The 24,285-nt window shown below is 41.5% G+C and overlaps 3 protein-coding genes across 10 annotated transcripts; 1 reads left to right on the top strand and 2 right to left on the bottom strand.

Annotated features, from left to right (window-relative positions):
• Window positions 1-330: 330 nt before the first annotated feature.
• bambia (BMP and activin membrane-bound inhibitor (Xenopus laevis) homolog a) lies at window positions 331-3,461 on the bottom strand. The gene is made up of 3 exons (XM_061266167.1): window positions 2,916-3,461; window positions 1,482-1,760; window positions 331-1,351 (listed from the first exon to the last, which is right to left on the bottom strand). The coding sequence occupies exons 1-3, from the start codon at window positions 3,127-3,129 to the stop codon at window positions 933-935; spliced, it is 912 nt and encodes a 303-aa protein (XP_061122151.1). The 5' UTR covers window positions 3,130-3,461; the 3' UTR covers window positions 331-932.
• Window positions 3,462-5,040: 1,579 nt separating this feature from the next.
• waca (WW domain containing adaptor with coiled-coil a) lies at window positions 5,041-10,837 on the bottom strand. 2 transcript variants are annotated; one of them, XM_061265507.1, is made up of 13 exons: window positions 10,585-10,837; window positions 10,419-10,449; window positions 9,630-9,822; window positions 9,428-9,519; window positions 8,889-9,004; window positions 8,709-8,818; window positions 8,363-8,614; window positions 8,175-8,297; window positions 7,909-8,060; window positions 7,540-7,664; window positions 6,707-6,902; window positions 6,513-6,640; window positions 5,041-6,430 (listed from the first exon to the last, which is right to left on the bottom strand). In XM_061265507.1, the coding sequence occupies exons 1-13, from the start codon at window positions 10,623-10,625 to the stop codon at window positions 6,361-6,363; spliced, it is 1,629 nt and encodes a 542-aa protein (XP_061121491.1). In that variant the 5' UTR covers window positions 10,626-10,837; the 3' UTR covers window positions 5,041-6,360. The 2 variants fall into 2 exon arrangements, with proteins under 2 accessions (XP_061121491.1, XP_061121492.1); XM_061265508.1 differs by having other exon boundaries at window positions 7,909-8,057.
• A 1,326-nt stretch (window positions 10,838-12,163) lies between these two features.
• mpp7a (MAGUK p55 scaffold protein 7a) lies at window positions 12,164-23,831 on the top strand. Of its 7 annotated transcripts, XM_061265499.1 has the most exons (20): window positions 12,164-12,437; window positions 13,337-13,560; window positions 18,699-18,788; window positions 18,908-19,026; window positions 19,092-19,169; window positions 19,250-19,330; window positions 19,442-19,573; window positions 19,688-19,769; window positions 19,882-19,967; window positions 20,056-20,130; window positions 20,189-20,385; window positions 20,469-20,533; window positions 20,656-20,676; window positions 21,181-21,213; window positions 21,575-21,745; window positions 21,809-21,889; window positions 21,974-22,067; window positions 22,145-22,253; window positions 22,325-22,468; window positions 22,560-23,831. In XM_061265499.1, the coding sequence occupies exons 2-20, from the start codon at window positions 13,464-13,466 to the stop codon at window positions 22,737-22,739; spliced, it is 1,935 nt and encodes a 644-aa protein (XP_061121483.1). In that variant the 5' UTR covers window positions 12,164-12,437; window positions 13,337-13,463; the 3' UTR covers window positions 22,740-23,831. The 7 variants fall into 7 exon arrangements, with proteins under 7 accessions (XP_061121483.1, XP_061121484.1, XP_061121485.1 ...); XM_061265500.1 differs by lacking the exon at window positions 20,656-20,676; XM_061265504.1 differs by lacking the exon at window positions 13,337-13,560 and having other exon boundaries at window positions 12,166-12,437; window positions 18,699-18,841.
• Window positions 23,832-24,285: the final 454 nt, after the last annotated feature.

The raw sequence follows: 24,285 nt of genomic DNA, 5'->3' as shown, positions 1-24,285 counted from the left end.
GGAATGCACATCACTAGTATATTGACAGAATAATGTGAATTTATTTTTTTAATCATGCAGTTTTTGTCTTTTTAGAGACAAAGTTCTCTATATCAGGAGACCTACAGGCAGTGTAGAAGGAAAATCGCTTGACCTCTGCAAAGAGTGGGAGCAGCTCAACCACAGAACAAGGCCCTACTGTTCCACCCCCCCCGCCCACCTCCACATCATCCTGCTAGGCACACCTTTGCATCCTGCTTTACACACACATGACCTGCCAAACTATGACCACAACTGCATGTTTAACTCCCCCCTTCCAATATTAGAATTTACATTAAAAAATCCATTAAGTCAAATAAATAAAAAGTCACTTTTAATGAAGTCTTTCACACTCACAATCAAGCAAAATCCGATCACACGGAGCAATGTAGAACATTCACCTAAAACAAGACACACTGGTCGGTTTTGAATCAGACAAAATATATATATATATATATATTTTTTAAAATTTACAATAAACTTGAATGTACAGAGAGGAGTGTGTCAGTCAATTTTTAACTCCTCAAATTCTTGTACCCTGGTGTCAGTGTAAAAGTTTGGTTTTTTTCAGCAACAACATTTTTCTTTATACAAATGTGCAAAATTCGGATTGATGTGGAATCCTTCAGCGCTCAGTGTACAAGTCCAGGATCCTCGGGTGCACCCTCGCAGTCCCGCCCTCTCGGGTTTAAACACGGCTCCTCGCTGCTTTGCCTTTTCATTTTTCAAGTAAAGTGCTCCTCTAGCAAAAACCACACGGCATGAGATCAGTCTCGTATTTTTTTGCCACTGGTAAAAATAAATGAAAACACAGACCCAACGGGAGAAAAATATGGGAATGTTTTTTTTTCTTTCTCAGAGTTAGAAAAAAAAAAAAAGTCTGCAACACTTGAGGGTCGCTCCTGAACAGGAAGTCATACAAACTCCAGTTTGCCGTGACCGCTATACATCCCCCAGTGGACAAGGGACACTATCTTATCATTGCTGAGATCCGCCTGTCTCATCTTATCACAAGTCAGACAGCAATTTTCATGACCAGTGACTGGCACCATGCACTCCAAGTCCAGCTTGGCCACGTGTCCCTTCTTGGTGTGGTGGCCGTGGAAGCTGTAGTGAAGCCGCGAGAGCATCTGCTGCCGCTGGTCCTGCAGCCGTTTGTTCTCGCTGCGCAGCATACGCAACGCCAACATGATGAGCAGCACCAGGATGAGGCCGCCCGCGATGGGCACTGCGATGACCGCCGCTCGGAACCACACCTCCTTAGCCGAGGCTAGCTCCTGGACCCGCGTCACCAGGTTCCTGTTGTTGCTCTCCGGCTGGTACCGGTTATGATCTGAAGAGATTGAAAATCAGAACAATGAAGCACCATTTATGATATTTGTCACATATATGTGATGGTTTTTTTTTCTAAATCAGTCTTATTACATAATTAATAAATTGATTTGGCTTGATATATTTCTTACCTGTGGAGTCCCTTGTGTGCGCCAGGTCATGGAGGCCTCTGTAGTTACACATGTCGTCATGGCAACAGTCCAGGGTGGCGGCACCAGCGAGGCCGTCTGCGCCCCTCTGGTTGCTGCAGATGTCGCCGGCGTTGGCGATGGGCTCTAAACACCCGTGTGTGAGGGGAGAATTTGAGCTGAGTGGGTCCAACACCTTGGTGAAGCAGGCGTTCAGCTCAGACTTGCACATGTAGCCCGTTGCCACACAGTGCGGCGCGTCACAGTAACACCTTATTTCTCCTGGAGGTGACAGAAATCAGAGATGATGGTTAGTCCTCAGGTTCTGGAACCCCTAGAGTTGTTTAAATTAATCAATTAGGAAGACAATCTTTTTGTTTGATTGTTTGATGTGAGATTTTCTCAAATGTCAAATATGTGCCTTGGCGCGAGAAAGGTTGAGGGAAACAATTATATTGACATCACTCCTAAGGCATCAATTTGAACTAGACAGGAACTAGTATGAAGTCAATTTCTTTCAACTCAAATGAAAACTCATAAAGTAGTTGGGGAGGGGCTCCTCTTTCCATTTGCAAGTGAGGAGTGGGGGGCTGACACACTACTGATGTCCCGAGACAACTACCTTATCATTATGACTGCCTGCTGCTTCTTAACCAGACCCAGTCATTAGTTCAACCAGGACCTCTTCCTTCCTTCTTCTCTACATCAGTGTTTCCCAAACTTTATTAAGCCAAGGCAAGACGTGGATTCATAATTTAATAATACATACTTCTTGTATTTAACCTCATTAGATTGTTGCAGGTTATAATCTACTGTTAACAAGGGTGAGAAAAAAAAATCTTTGAGTGCCAGTTCCCTCCTTTTTGAATGTTTCGGTGCAGGGGCGCATTCATTAGATCAGTGTTTTGCCTGGGAATGATTGGAGCAATAGGGCCCGCCAGGTCATTTGGAGAATATTTCATTAGTGAGGAGAGGCCCCTTTGTGGGTTAGAGGGGGGTGGATGAGGGAGGGTCGACCTGAGCACGGAAGCTTTTTGGCCCAGTTCACTTTTTATATGAATGGCAGGCAGCTTTAAAACCGCTGAAGGTATCCTTTGGGAGACAATGCAACTAAATAGTTTGATAAACTGTTTAAAAGTGCATGAAACGAAGATTAGTTTGCTAGACTTAATTCTTAAGTTAATAGCAGATGCGTTTATTCCAACTATTTTTGTCGTCCAACGCGAAAAGTTGCGCGTGACAAAAAAAAAAAAAAAACACGATTATGACTTAACATATTTTTAAGGTTATATGATGCGATGTTGTACTCGTATTTGTACGAGGATATATTGGTGATTATTTGAAGCATTTTATGGTGAGTTTCATTCCAGACATGGTTTTAGTCGGAAGCGGCAAAGAAGAAACGTGGCACAAGCAGCGTAAAAATACTTATAATACCTTTTGTCAGAAGAATAGCCATGGCGCAAAGTTCCAGTTGCAACCAAATTGAAATAAGACTGAAGTGACGATCCATTGACGCCAAAGTTGACGCGCAACACGCGCTTGTGTGTCCGCAACTTGCAGCACGATCGTCCCCAAAGCCAAGAGCTGGACGTGGGGAAAAAAACGCTTTACATGGAGCTACAGCGAAAAGCTGGCCATTCCTTCTCATTAAAAAGTCAACAAACAGTTCCGCCAGAAGTAGAAAAAGCTCCCTCTAAGCATTCAAAAGTTGCTTTTAAAAACCGGTCCACATTGCAAAAGACGCAAAAAGCACTGCGTCTACTTCAAGTCCAAGGAGAAAAAGAAAAAAAGAGAGGATATACTCCTATTTTGAAGCCTGTCAAAATGAAACTGCTGCGTTATCTTTTCATGTTACTGAAGATGCTGAAGCAACATGGAAGTATTCCTGGAAGAAGAATTTGATGAAAACGAAGGACAATCCCGTTTTGTCAGACACTACGAGCAAACTCCAAGTAGTCAAAATATAGCAGAAGAAATAGCTGTGGTCTGCTTTAGCTCCGCCCCTTTAAGATGATTGGTCAGTTTGTCAGGAAAGTTCGTGACGGTCTACCCGTTTCAAAATAAAATCATTTTATTAATGAGTGTGGGTGGGTATACTACATATGCCAAATACCGCCCCGTGCCGGATAATAATGGGAATAATTGAGGCAGGGGTTAGTCAAGAAATTTCATGTAACTAAGTGATAATTTAAGAAAAGATTCAAATTATACGTTTGTTTAGAATATCTGCAATTGTTTATGAGCCAATTGTGGCTTTCAACTACTACTATGAGTCTATTAATTATGCATATATCTGGAAAAACAGTAATATCGCATTTATTTGTTTTATTTAACTCTAAATTAAATTGGTTATATGTCTTGGCTGTATGTTTAGGTCATTGGTGGGTTGAGTCATTTTACTACATCTCGGAGCTATTGTCACTAAAGTGTGGCCAGTGTTTGTACCTGCAGCGTCATCCCAGCCAGGTTGACGCCGGTTGAACCTTCAAGCCTTCAGGCGACTAGGCTGCTATTGCCACTTAGGGAGGAGCGGACAGTCGTTAAGAGAAATTAGCAATCCAAAAAGGCTCATGGCGCCGCCGAGACGACAAGCGCACACAAGCAGGCGCGCGCGCACATCCACACTATGTATGACATGTCACAATCTGCAATGCAAAATCGAAGGCTCTGGTGTAGCAATAATAATATATTCTAATTCCTCCTCAATGTTTGTGCAAGTTCATTTAAAATGCTTTATTACGCGCACTATGAATAAAAAAATTATATGGCTGCAATAAACGACGCGTTCTGCAAGAAGCCTACAGCCAAGTGAAAATGAGGATACAACTGTAGTGAAAAAATACACATGACAATTACAGCAATTATCTACAATTCCCAGAGGCGCCAGTCCGCCTTGCGTCAGACTGCTGCAGATAGAAATGTCTGGAGTCGAGAAAATACTGCTTTCTGACTTAAAATTACAATTTCAAGTGTATTATTCCTTCTTATAAATATCAAAAAAACTTTGTATTAGAATCAGATCATTTAAACAACGTGAACTGCAGCATTGTGATTGCGTTTCATTTGAAGTAAAGTTTTACTCCCACCTCGCGGTGATAATCTATACAAGCACCGTCTGTACTGTTGTTGCGTTCTATTTTAGTAGGCAATGTTCTACTACCATCTAGCGGTGATAGTTGGTAGTGGCACCATCTGTATGCTCACTCATTTGATTCATCACAAAACATTAATGTTTATACAATGAAGTAAATAAAACTTTAGTATAAATGTTTTTTTTTTAATTAAAAAAATGTCTTACTCTAGAAAGTTCCTCACTGGCTTATTCATAAATAAACCTAATCAATAAGGCAAGACTACTTAAGCCTGGAGAGACATATTTTATTACATATGTCATAGACTTCAAGAAACAATATACAAAACAATGATGTGGTCACTTTTACTCAATGGTGGTGGTAAAGTTGTTTTAGGCAAGACGTTTGACAGCAAGTGGGAGCAAAACATAGCAGCTTGGATACCCACCCAACAGTGGAGGGCAAACAATAATAAGCATGGGCCATGCTTGTTGAATATCTTTTCTTTTATTTTTGTTATATTTAGTCAAACAGAAGGTCAAAAAAAGCCAACAGGAAAGGGACGTGTAGGCGAACGAGACTTTCAACAAGGCACTACTAGCATCATATCAAAGCAAACCCAACACTCCAATAAAATAAGCGGGGCTCTCTTTAACTTAACATGTTTACTAACATACATACAATTCACATTTGAACCTTGTGACCGACCACACACACACCTCTGCCCAAACCTACCCGTTTGCTTCTTGTCCCTTCCTACAGAGTGCAAATCAAAGTGTAGATCTCTACAACTCTTTATAAATAAACCCTTTGAACGTTGTCCACTTTGACTGTACAATGGAATGAACCTGCATCTCAAAAGGGAAAATATATATATTTAAAAATAAAAAAAAACTTGGGGGATGTGGCAGGACCAGGCTGAAGCCAGTCAAGGGGTGGGGGAATGTATTGTAAGCAACTTCCCATTGATTATTTTTGATTTGATCGATTTGGAATCACACATAGCCACACACCGCCAGGCACTATTTCATCAAGACTGGGAGATGCAGGGCCACCACAAGATGCAAACACACCACCCGACTATTCGGAGTAGTTGTGTTGGACTTAGCTGGAAGGGGATGTTTCACCATGCCTGAGTGCACTTCACCCCAAAAGGGCTAGGGAGGGGGGGGGATACGAGTTCATTGAGGTTTGAGGAGGAAAGGAAAAACGATACCAGTGTTATTCTGTGCGAGCTCGGCTTCTGTGGAAAGGTGCTCTCTTGAAAGTTTGAGACTGTCTGCAAATGTCTGGCGCAAACACTCGCCGATCAGTGAGATATCGGCTTAAGATCCTTCTGGGATCGGCGAACTGACAACAGGAAGCTGCGGACGAGTTCACGCAAAGAAAAGGGTGTCGCCGCCTCGGCGCTGATTAGATGTCAAAAGCTTTTGATAGACACGGCTTTCCATGGCTTCATTCTACAAAATATATTTACAACATAGATAACATCTACAAGAAATCTACATTTCTTTTTTTTCCTTTCCATTATTATTTTTTTTTAAACAAAGCAGAATTGTGAATCACCCCTCCTCTCCAAACAGCTTATCCTTTCCTTCTTCCTTGGCTCGTTACGGCCCGAACGGTCCAAACCTAACCCGGCGACGGCTCCTGTGTGCACGTGTAAAGATGGGCCTCGAGAGAGAAACCAAACCGCCGCTCTGCCTCTGGCTTCCAGCTATGTGCAATGGGTCTCCCGCCTACTGTACCCTTTTTTTCTTCCTTTAACCATCATCAAAACGCCCGCTTTGATTTGAGACGAGAAGTTCTCAGACCATGAAAGAATTCTGGTTCTTCAATTTTTCAAGTTCTTTGATTTGCTGTCTTAGAAACAGTATCCTGTGAGAGGAAGACGTTCAGAAGAGAAATGTTACGCACGCATTTGCACTGCATGGGACTCGCTCGCTTGTGCACGACTTACCTTTGCTCCCGCAGCGTGGCTTGAATCTCGCTGACTCGGACCAAGGAACGCAGGTTTTTGAGCTCGGTGCAGTTCTCGGACATGCAAATGCTGCCCATGGTGTGAGCCTCTTCGCGTAATCTTGATGCCTGCACCACAATTTCATATTATACATTAATCCGATTAATCATATTTGCACAACGGCGGCTACAAACCTGTTTCTCTGCGTGTTCAGCAGGCCAACCTTGAACATGCTTGATAAGATTCTCGTTGAAGTGAGCAGCGAGGGTGGGTGTGAAGGAGCAGGAGGTCCGGGTTGTCGAGGACGTGGACGCGGCGGAGGCAGACGTGGGGGTGGCATTGCTGCCGGGTGCGACGTGGTTGGGACTTGGTGAGGGACTCCTCTGACTGCTGCGGTCGACAACAGAAGCACAGAAAAGCCTCAAATTAGGTGCACAATTATACGGAACTAGTGGGAGGGGGTGGGGGGGAAAGAAGAAAAATACACTGTCATTAACTTTCAGCTATTTCCCTTTATAGCCTCTTGATATTGAGTATCAATTATGTCAAAATACTTCATCGTAAATGTGTCTACAATTAAGTGTCAACCCGAGAGAATAAGCAGCGGAGCCGTACATGACTATTCACCATTCTGCAACTCAAGCTGCAGACACAGCTCCATTTACTTTAATGAAATAACTACTACACAGGATACACAAATACTGCAAATGAGCCATAATGCATTCACATGACATTAAAACTTTACGTTCGCAAACGGTGCTACTAAAATACCGAACGACTCAATCACGTTTCCACTAACAACCAGCAGACGGCGACAAAGACACTGACTGCAGCCCGCATCTTGTGTGTCAACAAAACTCCCAAATGTGAAAACCAGTCTTTTTTTTTCCTTCACAATTTCAGAATGCTCATGCAGATAAGATACATTAAAGATGTGTTGTTTCTGTTGTAAAATTCTGACATGCATGCCTCTCTGCATCACGGGCAATAAAACAGCACGCCATCAATTATGTCGACGTGCTCGTACCTTTGCCGCTGGATCGTGCGTGGTGACGCTGTGCTAGCATCATGAGTGTGCTGTTTATCGCTGGGGAGCGGCTGCTGGCCTATCTGCTGCGGGTGAGATGACTGCTTGACTGCTGGCGAGCTCACCTAGAGAACAATCACCAAATGTGCAGTATGATGATTTGAAGCTGGACTGGTCAAATTGATCAATTCTGATGTCACACTATTAGCAAATTCTTTGCTTATGATTTTTTTTCTTCCCAATTGATGTTTACAAACATTTACAGCAGACATATAAAACAAGCTTGGAAGTAACTCGATGATCAGAACCAAGCAGTGACAAGACGCAAAGTTGGGAATTCTCACAAACAGTAGGCTCTCATTTGCCAACCTTTGACAGCGAGATGCCCGCCTGTGTGCCGAGGAGGGGTTTGAGGGGACCGGCGTTGGTTTGCGGCGTGCTGATGCGAGGAGAAACATAGGATCTGGGCGATGACGCATCTGACGTTAGCGACATCGGCGACTGGTTTGACTGCTGAGCTGCTAAGGACAAAAAAAGAAAGCGTGAATGCAAAAAATATTATCCACTTCACAAATCTTTTGGCCCTTTGAATAAAATCAACATTTTTGTACCGCTTCCCTACAGGTTTCTCTTACCTTGGCTGGACAGTTGAGCCGCTTGAGAGAGAATCGTTGTAATATTGAAAGGTGACGGTCCAGCAGTAAGGATCTTATGAAGCATTGACTGTAACGAAGCTTGCGTGACGGCAGCTGTCAGAACTAAATAAAAGGAAAACAAGCGTTTGTACACTCGTCAAAAAGAATACTCTCGCCTGCTTACGCACCTTCGTTTATTTTTGCCATGTCCATGCTGGCATTATTGAGCTGCAGGGCAGTCTGAAGTGCAGGAAGAAGCTGGCGTAATAAGGTGGGGTCTTGGAGAAGCGGAGGCGCGGGGGACTGCAGGACCGGAGACACGGGGACGGTGGAGGAGGACGACGTCCCCGGCGTTCCTGAAGAGGGGTTCGAGCTCCCTGAGCCGGAAGACGAGGACTGCGTCGCCTGAGTCGTCGTGGGTTTCGTCGTGGACGCAGACTCTGAACCGAAAGCGAGGTTGGTGTTGTCACTGTTTTGCTGAACGACGCATCCATGAAAACCTTTGACAAGCAGACACGCTCGGGCGGTTCTTACTTGCTGCTGAGAAACCAGGGGGCACCGATGTCTGCAGTCTGTAGTCCCTGTCTTTGGGAAAACTGTTGACAACCGCCGTCTGTTTTGTTGGTTCTTTTTGACGCTGCTCTCTGCCAAATATATTCACAATCATAAATAAATAAAGGTCGACGCATTCCAACGCTTTGGCAAATCGGCTACCTCTCAAGCCATTCCTTGGGTTTCTCCCACTGGGACACCTCTGTTCGGCAGTTGTAATAGTATTTCTTCCCAGATGAGCTGATGTGTTCCGACCAGTCATCACCTGGCTCGTGGGTCTGAGGAAAAAGAGATGTCGGGAACAGGTTCTATCTGGCAACAGACATCTGATGCAAGAGGCTGCAATGTCTTTTTAAATAAACGCCGAGCTGGGCTTTGAATTCAAGTCAAGGCACATCCAATGAGTTAAACAAAGACTACCACCGGAAAGACTTTGCACCACTACCATTTTTCATTATATTACTAGAATTTCATTAAATGTTCTTTCTTTATATAGTTACATTTCAACCTTAATCTCCCCAAAGGACCATAAAAAAATATATACAGTCAAACCAGGACCACTTCGATAACATGCATTTTATCACATCTAGTTCAATTTGTGAAGCCAGCAGGGTGATACATGACACGCACGCACACGGACAAACACACGAGAGTTGCAGTCATCAAGAAAGACTCCAAGCAGTTCATCAGAGGCTACTTACTGTGTCTGAAGCTTTGCTAGGGTTTGAATGTGAGTTGGAACTTTGAACGCTACTGTGGTTATGAGAATTTTCATGTGGCGAAGAACTGGTCCCTGCAACACAAAAATAATTGTGTTTCACTTATTTGATGATCGAGCATATCTTGTACAATCTCTTCCAAGGGAAGTCGTTGTCCAGTTCAAATTTAAACTGCTTTTATCACCTCCATCGCGATCCCTGGCCCTGTGAGCGTGGACAGCCTTTGCTCTGCTGTGCCCTGTGCTGTCACTGTGTTTGTTTTCTGGACTGTCAGACCTCCGAAGCACTTTGCAGGGAGGGGTGACATCCGAGTGGTCTTGCATCTTTTCATGTCTGTGATCCCCTCCTGGATGGCTCTTGGATGAATATTTGAGAGTCTGAAATAAAAACATGCATCACACATTGTCAGGGGGACTAATCAAGTATTAACTAGAAACCTTCATGATCAGGTGTATCAGTCTACAAATCTCATAATTGTAGATCGAATTACTAATATGATCACTCGTGACAACGTGAGAGGACGAAAATAACAGTTCGAGATTGCGACGTAATATGACGTACGGAGTGTGGTCGTAGTTGAAATTACTGGAGAATTGCATACCTTTAACATTCCCACTAGCATGCTAACCTTTAGCCATACATGATTGGAATGTTGAAAGGTTACAAATCGCCAGCTAGATTAATAATTGCGGTCAGGCCTTACACAGACAGGCTAGCAGGCAAGCTAACAAGCTAACAGCTTGAACTGCTGTAAAACTCGCCTGAATTTTTCCACTCAGCGACAGGCTGCAATTAATGCAATAACTATGGTTATCTGTCGGTGGTCTGCACAGAGTAATGGTGCAGCCGTAATTACAAACAAATGTATACTTTTCACTTTTCCGCACCGACTGCGGCCTGTTGAGCTCCCCAGAAGCCTGAACCGGAGTTTCCATTTTAAGCTGCTAGCAAGCTACGCTTAGCTTCCAAGTACCTGATAGGGCTGAGAATCTCTTCGGTCGCACCTGCAATAAGAAGGAAAGGACATGTCAACGTTGAGGAATGAATCCAAATGTACGCGTAACTTTCCAGACACTTGTTTTGGTTTAAGTAAAAATGGCGGATTGTCAAGCGTTGGAAAATGTCAAAAATATATTTACCCATCGCCGAGTCTCGGTTGTTTCCTAGCATACATTACCATCAATGCCGTGTTAGTGTGTTTAGAGTGGGGATGGGAAAGACTAATGACGGCAATGTATTTTTCTCGCTAATTCGGCGGGCCGAAATGGTCAATTTCAGCCTAGCCTGGTAGGTATTTTGATGCTATAGGCAGCGGTGGTTGGAAAGAACGCCCTCCTTCACTCAGTCCATTTCCCGCACAGCAGTTGTGGTTAGTGTTGGCTCGTGAGTGAACGAGTCGTTCAAAAGAACGGATCCGTTCAGTGAATGAGAGTGAACGAATCACTTCCTACAATGATTCGTTCTTTTTTCAGTTCATATGACTTCAACCAGTAGGGGTCGGTAATGCCCATTGAAGCTGGTGCCACCTCGCCGTAAAACAAAACGAAGAAGAAAATGATCTAACTTCCCGTTCACGAACGAGTTGTGAATTGCATTTCCCGTTCGACAACTGAATGGATCTGCGAGTGAACGAATCTGTGAGTGAGTGATTCGCATTTCCAGTTCAAACGATTTGAACGAATCTTTTGAGTGATCCAAGTCGGAAGATTCAGTTCACCTAAAATAACTGGAATGCACATCACGAGTTGTGGTTCTCCGGATCACACGACAAAACGTAGCAGTGCGGTGCTAGGAGGGTTGCCAGATATTACAAATTGACGCAACTCCAGGGTAATTCATTAAAAATGATCACTCAAAACGCGCATTTTTAAATGCTCGAAGTGTCGCACACAGTAAGTTTATAGTTTGGAGGATATTTAATAAATTAGGCATATTGAACGTTGTAGCGTTTAAGCATAATGAGGGAGCCACTGTTCAAACTTGGCAACCCAACCAGGAAGCGTGTGCATCCCCTCTTGAATGCTGCACAACTTTCACTCTTGAGAGAAACCTCTGTCAAAATAATAACATTTTTAATATTTGCAATTTGGTAATCAAAGTGAGCGTATATTACTAATAGTTTCCAGGCATGAGATATAGTTACACCTTGTTGAACAGTTACTACTTGGTATGCACTGCCGTCTAGTGGCCAATTTGTGATATTGCAGCAAGAGTTCCTAAGATACCTCTCTCAAACAGCGATGACATAAATTCATTGTAGAAAAAGTTAAAGGGTCATTTATTTCATTGAAAAATAGAACACTCCCTCTTGCTTACATTTATTCCTTCCAACACGAGTCATTTCTTCACACGGCCTTTAGAGGGAGCCATCTTACCGCATTTAACCTGTTTCAAACTCAAACAATATCACTCTTTATTTAGAGTACGACTATACGCATCAGAAGACAATTACTCAGAAGACAATTATTACAGAGGTAATACGTCATTGTCATCACTGAAAACAAATGTCATATAACATTTTTATGAATGCATCATAGTGCGCTCGCGTACTTGCCTTGGATTGGTTGGACAACGCACCAATGAAAACAAAGCATTTAGGTAAACAATCCACCTTTTAAAGGCATAGGCCAATGAACGAACGGATGGGGCGGTCCCTGGTGTACGCCCCCCCCCCCTCCTCCCCGTCTATACAGACTGCAGATCAGCGTGTTTTTCCTTGTGTTCAACACTTAACATAGTGTCTAAGCAGACAAACTGCTTCCAAATCAGCAAGTGAAATATAATTGTATTCTTGGAGAGTCCCACGGATAAGAACGAACGATTTGAAGATATTTTTTTTGCAGATACAAGCGTTGCACAGTTGTGGTTATGAAGGACCGGAGCGCATTTTTTTAAAGTGCAAACTGAAAACGTTTAGATTCCTTATCAAAAGAATGGTTGGACTCTACTGAGGCTAGCGAAACCCATTTCAGCTCCGATCTAAATTTGCAAAGTAAGTATAGCGAGCATTATACATTCTATTATGATCGTAATAACAAAAGTCATTGAGAGAAGTTTAGCGTTTGTGTTGTTTTTTAAAATGCAATCACTTGACACGGTTTGAATTTATTTTCAATGCAAATAAAATCGCTATTCATGCGTACCGCTCCTGTCACCCTTTTAACAGGTTTAATTCCATTTATAAATGCTAAAACTACTAAGATCACAAGACGAACGACCACTCACGAGCATCTTTGCCTTTATATGAGCTTTTAATGCGAATTGACCTATAGTCAGATGACCATATGCTGTCATAACAAAAATACAAACGCATTTAATTGTAATGCACACGCATATACAAACAACAATAACAGGGTAAAAAGAAAAAGGTTCTTTCCAAAAAGTAACTACGCCAAGCAAAGTCAAGTGTAGTAACTGGAGCATGACACGCCAAACCACAAGTGCTGAAAACACTATGTCAGCCTTCCCCGCATCCCAACTCAGTCATTTACATACTTCCAGTTCGTATGTAATAATTAAACAAAATCCATGTGGTTTGTCTTACACCATTTCTACAGTTTTGTCTGATGGTGTAATACGGAATAAACCAGATATTTATCTACATTCAATAATTTTCCAATCCTTTATATCAACATTCTTCAGTTATAATGTACAAGTATCAAATGTTTGCAGTGTTACCCAACTCTGATGGAATTTTCATAATTGATGTATGAAAACATGGCCTTGAACTGATAATTGCTTGTTGCTTTGAATACCTTACCTGGATGTTATTGTCTCATTAGCGTTGATGATGGGAACTAGACAGAAGCAGGGGTGGAGAAAAATAAGAAGGAGGTCATAGAGGCTCGGATGATGCCCAAGTTTTGCGTAATGTTCTGGATGTCTCTACAGGTGTCTCCTAAGCTCCCGACATTGCTCACATTCCAAAGGTTTTGCTACCAGTTTGGAGGGTCACTAACCTGACCGAGTGATATGTGGGAATGCAGAATTCTATGACGAGGTTTCAGATTCTGCAGGAATGCGTGCAGAAGTGAGGGAAAAGACAGATTGTGAAGTGGGTTGCTCAGATGGCACCGTCGGCCTTTCTCCAAGTCTTATTTGCACCGTGCTGTACAGTAAGTATTTTATTGCATTAACATCGTAAACAGTCCTAAAATAGCCTGCCCCACTTATCATCACTGTTTTTTCTAGTTGGAGTGATACGCTCGAGAAGCTGGACACATGTCTGCCTGTTGATTGAATGATCTGGGATTTGATATTGGACAGTTCCATCCGTGGACTCTCCCATTCATAGAACATAATTCCTTCATTCACTCTATACTGCTTTTCATCTTCATTCACTCATCCGTTCAGTTCCCCATCCCGCTTAATCACCGTATTACTCAATGGTATAACTAATCCTAGTTCACAATGAGCCTACTCCCACTGAGAGACAGAGAGATTAATGTACGGTAATGTTCTCGGCAGGGTCACGGTGAAAGAACAACACTGGTAGCGATGCCTTAGCCAGCCTCAAAGAGGTGTCGGGTTCCTGCCAGAGCACACTTTGCCTCCATGTTGTTTGGAAAGCACTCACAAAAAAGACATCAACATTATTTTTTTAGCTACAAGTTAAATTGCGATTATTTCACAATCAGAGGTATGTTTAATTTATGTACATGTCATGCACAATTCGGTATCGATATGCTGTTGAAGACTAGGACACGTGATTTGACAACAGAGTGCTCTAGTGAAAAATATTGAACAAAATTGGGCAATCTTGGCCCCACAATAAAGAGCTAAGATTAAAGTAACTGAACAAAACAGAATCTTTGTAGGTTGGGTGCTTTATGATTCATTCATGAAGACCAAGGAGCCTTCCAAACAGTGCCGATTTGTCTGAGGGCCTTTTCATTAGTGCCCTGCGTTTTCTCCGTCAGCACAAACTCATCCATGGCCACATCTCAAGGATTGACTTGTGTTGCTTTTTGAACAACTGTCTCCTTTTTTTATAATAACTGAAGACTTTGTGGAACTGTCTCAGCAGACAGCTGGCTCCTCTTTTATATTGTCTTACTTCACCACTAATTATAAGTAGCCCAATGGATGCACCTTCAAGTGGAGAGGTTTTTATTTGGGCTGTAGTGGAATTAAAGTGTGATATATATAAGTTAGTAAGATCATTTGGGATGTCTGTAATAATGTGAAGTTTGATCTTGTAATGAAATGGATATATTTGGCTGGGTGGAGATGAGGTTAAGCCAAAAACTTAATTTATAGTACATTGTACAGATTTAAGGATCACACATTCTTTATAGACAGAATAAGAAAATAAAATGAGGCAAAAAAAAAAAATCCACAGACTAAACAATCGGTTTTGGAATTAAAGTATTTCGCTGCCCTGGAAAACCTTAAGGCAATTTCCCACCGCAGTTCCCGAAACAATTTCAATATTCTGCCTTCATCTGCCCCTCCCCCCCAACTGTAAAAGATCTCGCAAAAATATTTTGACAAGCTGTTGTCTAGTCTTGTTTAAACCGATCATTATCAAGCCCCTTCTGGCACCTATGGAATAGTGTCTCATTGAAACCAGTATTTATTTCTCCCCCTAAGACACACTTGCCTTGGTCGAGGTTCCAATACCATGTGTCGGGTTACAAGTTACAACTGCTTCTAAAGGGGAAATAAATAGATCATGACAAACTATTTTCTTGCACAAAAATCCAATTTATTTCAGAGGGACAGCTAAGCGTATTTATGTTCTTATCAAAGCTCTGACAGATTTTCACTGTCACTTATGTCAAATAAATAAAGCCCAGCAATAGTGTTAGAAATGGCGTCGCGTCTCCGCGCTCACCTGCAATCACCGGCGTAGTGTCAATCACACCATTGAGCATTTCAAAATTTTCTGTCACCGCCAAAGGTTGCTTCTAGGTCATCAGTGTTTTATAGAGTGTGGGAAATGTATCTGTAGTTCAGAGTGACGTAGCCAGCTGCAGCCATAAACTTCACCAGTGAATGAGTTGTGTGTAATGAAGTATTCAGCCGCTTACTGTTTGGATCCTTCTCAGAAATAAACAAGTATCGCTGCTTGAGCTGTCAGCGAAGTGTGTCGGACAGGTCAAGTGAGGTCAAAGCGACATATTCTGTTTTCTACATATGAACCCCATCATGTCTATGGAAACAGGAATAAGTAATTTTCGGACTATAAACCGCACCGGACTATAAGCCGCACCAGCTAGAATTTGTGATTCCGGGTTCAAAATTTTGGAAAAAAGTCACGGCTTATAGTCCGAAATTTACGGTATGTGGCTGTATTGGTGTGAGTCCCACTTGGCATTTATTTGGTTGTTGACTCATTAATGAGACACCATAGTCACAAATAGACTTCCAGCAACTTCAGATGAATTGGAGTGACTGAGTGTGACATTCATTGTTAGACCTCAGTCACCCCAAAACCTTTATGTTAGTCATTTTGATTTGCGGGTGTAATTCAGGGATACACAATTGCCACTTTGTTGTTTTTTTCCCGCCCCCTTCTCCGTGCCAGTTCTCAATTTCCTAGCAACCCATGTAAAGCCCATGCAAATTATTAGGGATACCGGGAAATGGGGTTACACGCATGCACACACTCAACCTTGCTTTCAGTTTATCATGCCCACTTCATGGAAAGGTGGTGGAATGTGTTAATTGGTGTGCGAACAGACACAGGCCTTCTGTTGCAGACATGAGCTGATAAAATATTCCGTTTCCTGCCTTTCATGCCATGGGGTCATCCTGTTGTTTTTTTCTTACACTACCCATTTCCCTGCCGTTTCTCTTCTACTGTATCATGTTTTGACCCGTTCCACACGTTATCAAGTGTGAACTTCAAACATCATAAAAGTCTCTTGGCCCTCAAACCTGGAGATACACTTGCTGACATTTATTTCCTGGTGGTGGAAACGATGGAGGGGAAACGGAGTGGATGTTGAAATAGGTCAGGGGAACCTACTCCTTGAGCAATCACGTAGCAACACTCAGGCGAGGCTGAACAGTATGTGGTGGGTTGTTATGGACATAAATTAGTTTCCTATATGCTGCATTTATGAGGGACCCTCTATTGTTCCCCATCTGTGTTCGGGTTTCTTGAAAGGGTCAGGTCTGGGTCATGCTGCTTTTGTCATAATTCTCTTCAGGATCATACGTCCGGAGGCAATTTTGATATTTGAGATTAGTGAGACTTACCTGCTGCTCTCTTCTCATCCTGAATTGTTGCACAAATCCACTATGCTCTGATTAATGTCACGATGATGCTGGTAATCTGAAATAAAGCGGAAAAACACAGCGCATTTTGACATTAGAATATCATTTCATGCACTACATCACCATCCATGCATTTGATAACAAGTACGCCCCCCCCCCCCCTCGCATTTTATGTCTGTGTTGAATGAAATTGCCCATTAATTCTCCAACAACCCGTCATGCTAATGTGAGCGAGAGAGGAATGTGTGAGTGGTGACTGACACTGACTGTGGCCTTCTCTGGGTCAGCCAGAGACAAAGAGCTGCTGTTGTATGAAAACAAAAAAAAAAGACATGGGCCAAGAGAAGGAGAGTAGGTGTAAAACAAGGATGCATAAACACATTTCTCTTTGAGCGGCACATTGCCCCTCTTTATTTCCTCCCTGAACACAAACTACTCCCATTCGAATGTCATTGAGATACAAAATTATCCAAAATAATTTCCTGTTTATTATTTTATCTAAAATTTAATGTTACTAATAACACCTTTTATAAACATTTTTAAATAAAGTTTTCATTCAAAAAATATGTTTTACTATGATTACATTCATTCACTGTAGTAAAGTGCTTCAATCTTTTCTTATTGTGACAGCTCCACCTAGCGGTCATTTTAGTTTCTACATATTACACAATACAGTATGTTTACTTCAGTCTTTAGGTACATATTGTTTGTCAATTGTTTGACACACAAGCAGAAAAATAGTTAGGACTTGAACATCTCATCTTGCAAACCACATAAAAAAATAAAATTTGGATGAACTGTGATCAAAATAAAATTTGAATAAGAGTAAACAGAGGTGCAGGCCTTTTGTGAGAAGAACTTGCCTTTCAGGTCTGATCAGGTGAGCAGATGTACCCGGTGGGCAGGCCACTTCCCGTATGGGAGGATTTTGTTTTCATGCACTGTAAGTTGAGTGGGAGTGCCCGCACATGCGTGTCGAAGCTGCATTTTCACTTGCAGGAAGAACATGATCGGGTAGGTGTTCTTTTGTACCTGCTAGTTTAGTTTTCCTGATTGTTATCATGTTTGTATTTCTACGTTCCCCTAATCTAATATCTGCCATCAATTCTTTTGGACTCACTTGTTTTTATTGTGTTCTCACAGTTGACCCGATTGATCTTGCATTATTGTAACACACCTCTTTCTGTGACCGCAGAATCTTGTTACGCCAGTGTATCATAGTTACATTATTTATTACTGTGTCTTATGTAAGACCTTGTAAGAAGTGTTGTTCAGCTAACATAAAAATCATACGTTGTTATTTTTTTTTTGGAGGATTGATTGTGATTTTTCACAGTATGTTTCCATCCTTGTCTAAGTTGTTCTGGCAGTTGCTTTGTTGTAATAAATCCACTAGATGGTGGTAGAACCCTTTTTAAGACCAAGAAGAACATGTCAGACAGGTGTATCCATCCAGCAGCCACATGGAAAGTGTCTCTATACTGCTGACCCTTGACCCCATTTTTTTCCCTACCTAGCCATGTTTCTTTATGTCCATCTTTTATAAACCTTTCTGGCCTTTTAAATTTCCATTTTGCTATTGGATGGCTTGGAAAAATATTTATAGTATCGACCATCTGCTCATATTACCTTGCGTTGTTTACATAATGACGACAGATGATGTCTTCAACCCAGCCATTGTCTGGTTTTCAAACACTAATGCCTCAGATCCTCTATTTAGTACGACCTTCTAATTACCTCCGGCATCTACTGAAATGTACCGTGACTATAAGCACAAGGTTTTCCTTCCCTCAATAAACCAGACATGCAACATGTTTCATGTCTAGTTGGCTGACTACTTCTATCAAGTGTCACGTTTGTACACACATCAGCCAACCATTGATAGAAATACAAACGAGGAACAAGGATGTCTCGGGGAACACCCGAGATCCAATAACGCTGGACTCAAACACGATACCCTGGAGATATTTCAAACATGTTAGCAGGTTTTGCACACCCTGTCATTAAGCTGGAAATTCTCCTTTTGCAGGTTTCCATGGCATAAAACCTGTCCACAAATGCAGTTGGTCTTTGGGGGGAGCTGCTGAGGAACTCACAACCGTGTTGCCATTTTCCGGAGGTAATTGGCAGCAGCCATGCCCGCCCTGACCGACGGAGCGGGCGACGAGCCAGGTACCGACCAAAATCTCAACGTTTCTAACTGTATATACGTTTCATCTCTACTTTTGGTAATTCCAGGGCTGTATGAGTTGCTGGCGGCGTTACCGTCAAAACTGAAGCCCCATGCCGGCCACCCTGAGGAAAACACTTTCCTCCAGGGCATGTTCGGGGAGAAAAGCCTCCATTCACTCTTCAAGGTAAATGAATTCATTTTTATCTTATTTGTTGCTTTGTCCCCCATCAACACAAGCGCTCCTTTCAGATTCATGATCGGCTGCAGCATTATGAAGAGAGCAAACCCACGCCTGTCTCGAACGATGCTGCAAGTCTGTGCACTCAAGTAAGTGAAAGTTAAGTGAATGCATGTCTTTAAAATGTTTTTAAAACTTTCTCAAGTCTATAAATGATTTTTTTTTTCAGTTGTCCGAGGACCTTCAAGGGAAATCAACTTCAAGTGAAGTCAGTGAACTTCTCAAGCTATTGGCTGAGCCCCACTTGAAGGTGAAGATCCTAATGTTGACTTTTCCCCATTCTCGCTCCAGCATTGCTGCTATAACTCACAACAAAGAAAAAGAATCTATTCTCATGCTATTTCTCCACCCTTTCTTCCAGAACTTTCTGTCAGTCCATGATGTGGTTGCACAGAAAAAATATGATCCTGAACTACCTCCAATGCCCGAAAACCTCAACGACGATGAGGATTCTGTGAAAATCATAAGACTGGTTAAAAACAAGGAGCCCCTCGTAAGTTAGCCCATTTGAAACCTTCTTTAATACCAAAGTTTGATTTGTAGGACTGCTGTTTAAATTGAATTATTTTGACATGCGCTAGCAAAATATGAATCCCCTTTTTCATAGGGAGCTACGATAAAGCAAGATGAATTCACGGGAGCCATCCTTGTGGCCCGAATCATGAAAGGAGGGGCAGCAGACAGAAGTGGTTAGTTTCTTTTTGTACTTTTCAAGAATGTGCTTTTTTTTTTAAATTGCAATATTATAGGGATAAAAATGACATTTCAGTGTCTAGCCTGTGATTTACTTTTGTGTAACAGGCCTTATTCACGTCGGGGACGAGCTGAAGGAGGTCAATGGAATCCCCGTGGATGACAAACAACCAGAGGAAATTATTCGGATTCTGGTATAACATATTTTTATTTTGGCCTCCGATTAGAATTGTATTAGCCACATACTAACCCACATTGTATCTTGTCTCTTCTAATATTCAGGCTCAGTCACAAGGGGCCATTACCTTCAAAATTGTTCCTGGGCTCAAGGAGGACGTATTAACCAAAGAGCCAAAGGTTAAATGATCATCATCTCCTGTCATTTAGGAAGCCACTAATTTACTTCTCTGTTCAGATGTTTGTGAGGGCACTCTTTGACTATGACCCAAAAGACGACAAAGCCATCCCGTGTCAGGAAGCTGGACTCGCCTTCAAAAAGGGCTCCGTTCTTCAGATCATGAGCCAAGATGACACAACCTGGTGGCAGGCCAAACATGAAGGGGATGCTAACCCCCGCGCTGGCTTAATCCCGTCCAAACACTTTCAAGAAAGGTGAGAAGTCACCCTGAAATCTCTCTTGTTGGGCATTGAATGTTTTTTAATCCGCTCTGATCATGTGACTGTCTATTTTACAGGAGACTTGCTTTGCAAAGTCCTGCTGCAATTCGCCCGATGCATCGGTCTTCGATTCGACGATCCAGTAGGTTTTTATTGCTACTCAAAAGAAAAATAAAATAAAAAAAATAGAAGAAACTTTTTAGAAACAATTACTGTTTGGAGTTGGAGCTACGGGCTTTTAATAGTATATTTTGCTTTTTCAAGATGATGTGGCTGTAGATTGTGGTAGGTGTTTTCTTCTCTTAATTCCCCTTAAATCTTTTCCCGTGTTCAATTTGAAAGTTCTTTTTTCGCTAACTTCCTCAATTTCATTTCTTGCTTCATTTGCTGTTTCTCACAGTTGAGGAAATTGAAGGTACAAGTCAATTAACATCTCTCATTGAATAGGCTTTGAATTATGAGCGTATTAGAGTGGTCAAGCACTTGGATTTTATTTTAATGTAATCTAAAACCAATTTTTTTTCACATCTCCCTTTATTTTTTTTGCTAGAAAGTCCCTCGACTAAATATTTAGCAATAGAGCATTAACAGCAAAATACCTGATATTAATTTGGATTAATTAATTCTAATATTAAGCCTGATATTTGTTGCCTCCATACATTGTGTGCGTTCCTAAAAAAAAAAAAAAAAAAAGACTGGGTCCCTATTTCTATCCCTTCTGATTTTTCTCTTCCAATACGATAATACGACTCTTCTGGTCCCTCCTTTCTTCCTTTTTTTCATCACCAGAGGATGCTGACTTTATTAGCGGATCCCGTTTAGGTGAGAAATGTATTCTTTTCTCTTCTTTTCCTGAAATCTTTTACTTTTTTTCATCTTATTTATAACCTCAGAAAAAATCCTCTCTTTACAAATATGTTTCATTTTGGCATTTTTAAAATAAATGACTTCAAAAGTGTTACAAATTTTATGACCAATCAAAATATTTACTTATTCTATCAACCCAAGGTTTATATAATATTACGTGGAGCACTCATGTTTTTATTTACTTTTGGATGGTATTGGTCACATGTATTTTTTTGGGGTCACTACAATACAGTCCTTAATTCATCTCGGCTTTATAATTCAATTTAAAAAAAAAAAGCTCCTTTCTTTTTTCTTTCTCTCCATTTGTTGACAATAGTTGGCTTCAGAAGAAGCTTCCGTCTCAGCAGGAAAGACAAGAAGACCAACAAGTCCATGTACGAGTGTAAGAAGAGTGAAATTTACGATACAGCCGACGTTCCCACTTACGAAGAGGTCACGAAATACCAGAGGCAGGGTAGAGCTAAACACCGACTAGTGGTCCTAGTTGGTAAGTAGCGTGCTGGTAGACACAAATATTCAAATTGGGGCTCATCATGGAACCTTTCTGCAGGACCGACTGGAGTAGGCTTGAATGAGCTGAAGAGGAAACTTTTGATTTCCGATCCACAGCACTTCAGTGTGACCATCCCACGTACGTGGTTTCCCGCCCATCGCTGAGTCAGATTCTAATATTTAAGCTCATCGACTCTCTCGTAAAATTCTGTCTCTCCCTCAGACACAAGTCGGCCCAAGAAGAACCTGGAGAACGACGGTGTGGAATACCATTTTATCTCAAAACAGCTCTTTGAGACGGATATTCACAACAATAAGTAAGCAAACGTAGCTGTTTATCATTCCTGAGATATTCCAAGCAATATTCTTATCTTCTTTCCGTCTCATCTCTCAGGTTCATCGAGTTCGGCGAGTACAAAGGGAATTACTACGGGACAAGTTTAGACTCAATACGGTCGGTCCTTTCCAAGAACAAAGTGTGTCTATTGGACTTGCAGCCTCATGTGAGTGGTCCAAAAAATTCCCCTCTACCATTTGTTCGGACGTGCACTTCAAGTTTTATTTGTCTTTCCAGACATTAAAGCATCTGCGGACAGCGGAGTTTAAACCGTTTGTAGTCTTCGTGAAGCCTCCTACGATTGAGAGATTGAGGGAGACCAGGATTAACGCTAAAGTCATTTCAAGGAAGGACGAGAAGGAATCCGCTAAGTCATTTACGGTGAGTCCAGAATACATGGATGAAATATAAGCCGGATTACATTTTTTTTCTAAATGACAATTTAATGTCTTTGTTTTCACGCTTGCTCCAGGAAGAGGATTTTCAAGAGATGGTGACAAGCGCCCAGACAATGGAGAAGCAATACGGGCATCTATTCGAGAAGGTCATCGTCAACGATAACCTCACAGAGGCCTTTGGCGAGCTACGTGTGGCACTCAAGAAAGTGGAGATGGACACACAATGGGTTCCTGTTAGCTGGACTCACTCTTGAGATCTACACAAGGGATTGCGCAATGAGCCTGGACTGTCACACTATCAGCAAACTTGCCAAGCACTGCCAACCAGAAGCCTTTCTTCAGCGTCTTTAAAAAGATGAGACTCTTAGAAACCAAAGGAACTGACACATTTCTTCTTGGTTTGACAACATATTACATGTCTTTAAAAAAATGCAAGGGAAATGTGGGATTGTTTGAGCTCTCGTGTTTTATTATATTTTTATCCTATTTCCACTTCAAAATATTGTTTGGTACATTCTCATAAAGGGCAGTACATGTTGAATTTTGATGGGGAAAAAAGTAATATATTTTCTAATACTTTTTTGATTTTTTTTTGTAACATTTTATATGCATATCAAACATCTTTAGAACACGATTTGAATCGCATTATTGTCCACCCACAAGCCATTTTCAAGGATTCGAGCCACTCCTGACTGCATTTATTTTTCTTATACATAACCTCAATGACCCCCTTTTAAAATGACGGACATATTTGACCTTTTACGAGTGGCGTAACGTTCAGAGATTTGTGCAAGTGAATGTTGTCATCTTACAAATTATTTGAATAAGTACCATTTTTGTGCCTCATCAGTTAGTTTTCTAAAAATAGGCTGTGCTTCCATGGGCTTCCTGCTACAATCCCATTGAAGACAGAAAAGTCAATATTTGTTTAAGATAAAAAAAAAAAAGGAGTGCATTTTATGTGACATATCTTACTACTTTTTAAAAGTTCAACTAAACTTGGGTTACAGATTGTTTACAGCCTTTGTGCTAAGCTATCTAGCTTTTGATCATAGTTTTGGTGTACTTTTTTTTTTTAACAGTGTCAGCATCCCCACAAGTGTATGTAAGGGATTTTTTTTGGTACTTATTTATTCTTATCGAGGTTTTCTTTCTGTTGTAGCTGTAAAAAGAAACAATTAAGTCACATTTCCATGCTGCCCTGTTGGACCTGCGTCAGTTAATATTTGTACATCTACATTCATAATCAAAACTGTACACACGAGGAAAAACATCTCTTGCCATAGATCTATTTCTCATTCTACTGGGCTACATTTTGTATTAAAAAGAAAATCCAACCTTTCAAAGGCTCTCTTGACATTTTTGCAAGCAGTTCTAAATTGACGGTGTCAATCCGAGAAGTGAAGTTCTTTGCTCTTAACTGATTCCATTAGTTTTTTTTCGACTTGAATGCATCCTAATTATTTTTGCCACTTGAACAAATTCTAACTTTGACCCTCTTACTCCGCATCCTCAGCCAAGCGAGCTTTTTGAGTGAAGCAGCCAGATCCCTCGTAAATCATCACGCAGACATCTGTTAGCGAGAATCTACGTGGCACGCGCCTGAAAACACAGCCCCTGTCCTCCATTTAATAGGAATGGACGTGGTGACATTTTTGGCAGTGGCGTGTTGAGGCAGGAGGAAGACATTATTCGACAATGTGTTTTTCCACAGGAGTACCCCCACCAAATGTTGAACATTAGGGGGGATATTTAATTTGCTTTTTTCCCCCTTGAAGCTTGTATTTCCATTTGCAAAAA

The sequence above is a fragment of the Syngnathus typhle genome, linkage group LG19 (assembly GCF_033458585.1).
Source record: "Syngnathus typhle isolate RoL2023-S1 ecotype Sweden linkage group LG19, RoL_Styp_1.0, whole genome shotgun sequence".
Classification (NCBI taxonomy): domain Eukaryota; kingdom Metazoa; phylum Chordata; class Actinopteri; order Syngnathiformes; family Syngnathidae; genus Syngnathus; species Syngnathus typhle.
The sequence above is the reverse complement of the archived record's forward strand: the minus strand, read 5'-3'. Positions and strand labels throughout refer to the sequence as shown.

What these genes read in the sequence shown, in the direction of transcription:
- bambia (XM_061266167.1), bottom strand. Translation starts at nt 3,129, where the DNA reads ATGAGAAGGAATGGCCAGCTTTTCGCTGTAGCTCCATGTAAAGCGTTT. An exon ending in GGCTATTCTTCTGACAAAAG is followed by an intron (nt 1,761 to 2,915) that starts GTATTATAAGTA and finishes TGTCACCTCCAG; the next exon opens with GAGAAATAAGGTGTTACTGT. An exon ending in GCACACAAGGGACTCCACAG is followed by an intron (nt 1,352 to 1,481) that starts GTAAGAAATATA and finishes CAATCTCTTCAG; the next exon opens with ATCATAACCGGTACCAGCCG.
- waca (XM_061265507.1), bottom strand. Translation starts at nt 10,625, where the DNA reads ATGGTAATGTATGCTAGGAAACAACCGAGACTCGGCGATGG. An exon ending in CAACCGAGACTCGGCGATGG is followed by an intron (nt 10,450 to 10,584) that starts GTAAATATATTT and finishes TTCTTATTGCAG; the next exon opens with GTGCGACCGAAGAGATTCTC. An exon ending in GGCCAGGGATCGCGATGGAG is followed by an intron (nt 9,520 to 9,629) that starts GTGATAAAAGCA and finishes TTTGTGTTGCAG; the next exon opens with GGACCAGTTCTTCGCCACAT.
- mpp7a (XM_061265499.1), top strand. Translation starts at nt 13,464, where the DNA reads ATGCGTGCAGAAGTGAGGGAAAAGACAGATTGTGAAGTGGGTTGCTCA. An exon ending in CTGCAAGTCTGTGCACTCAA is followed by an intron (nt 19,170 to 19,249) that starts GTAAGTGAAAGT and finishes TTTTTTTTTCAG; the next exon opens with TTGTCCGAGGACCTTCAAGG. An exon ending in TTAAAAACAAGGAGCCCCTC is followed by an intron (nt 19,574 to 19,687) that starts GTAAGTTAGCCC and finishes CCTTTTTCATAG; the next exon opens with GGAGCTACGATAAAGCAAGA.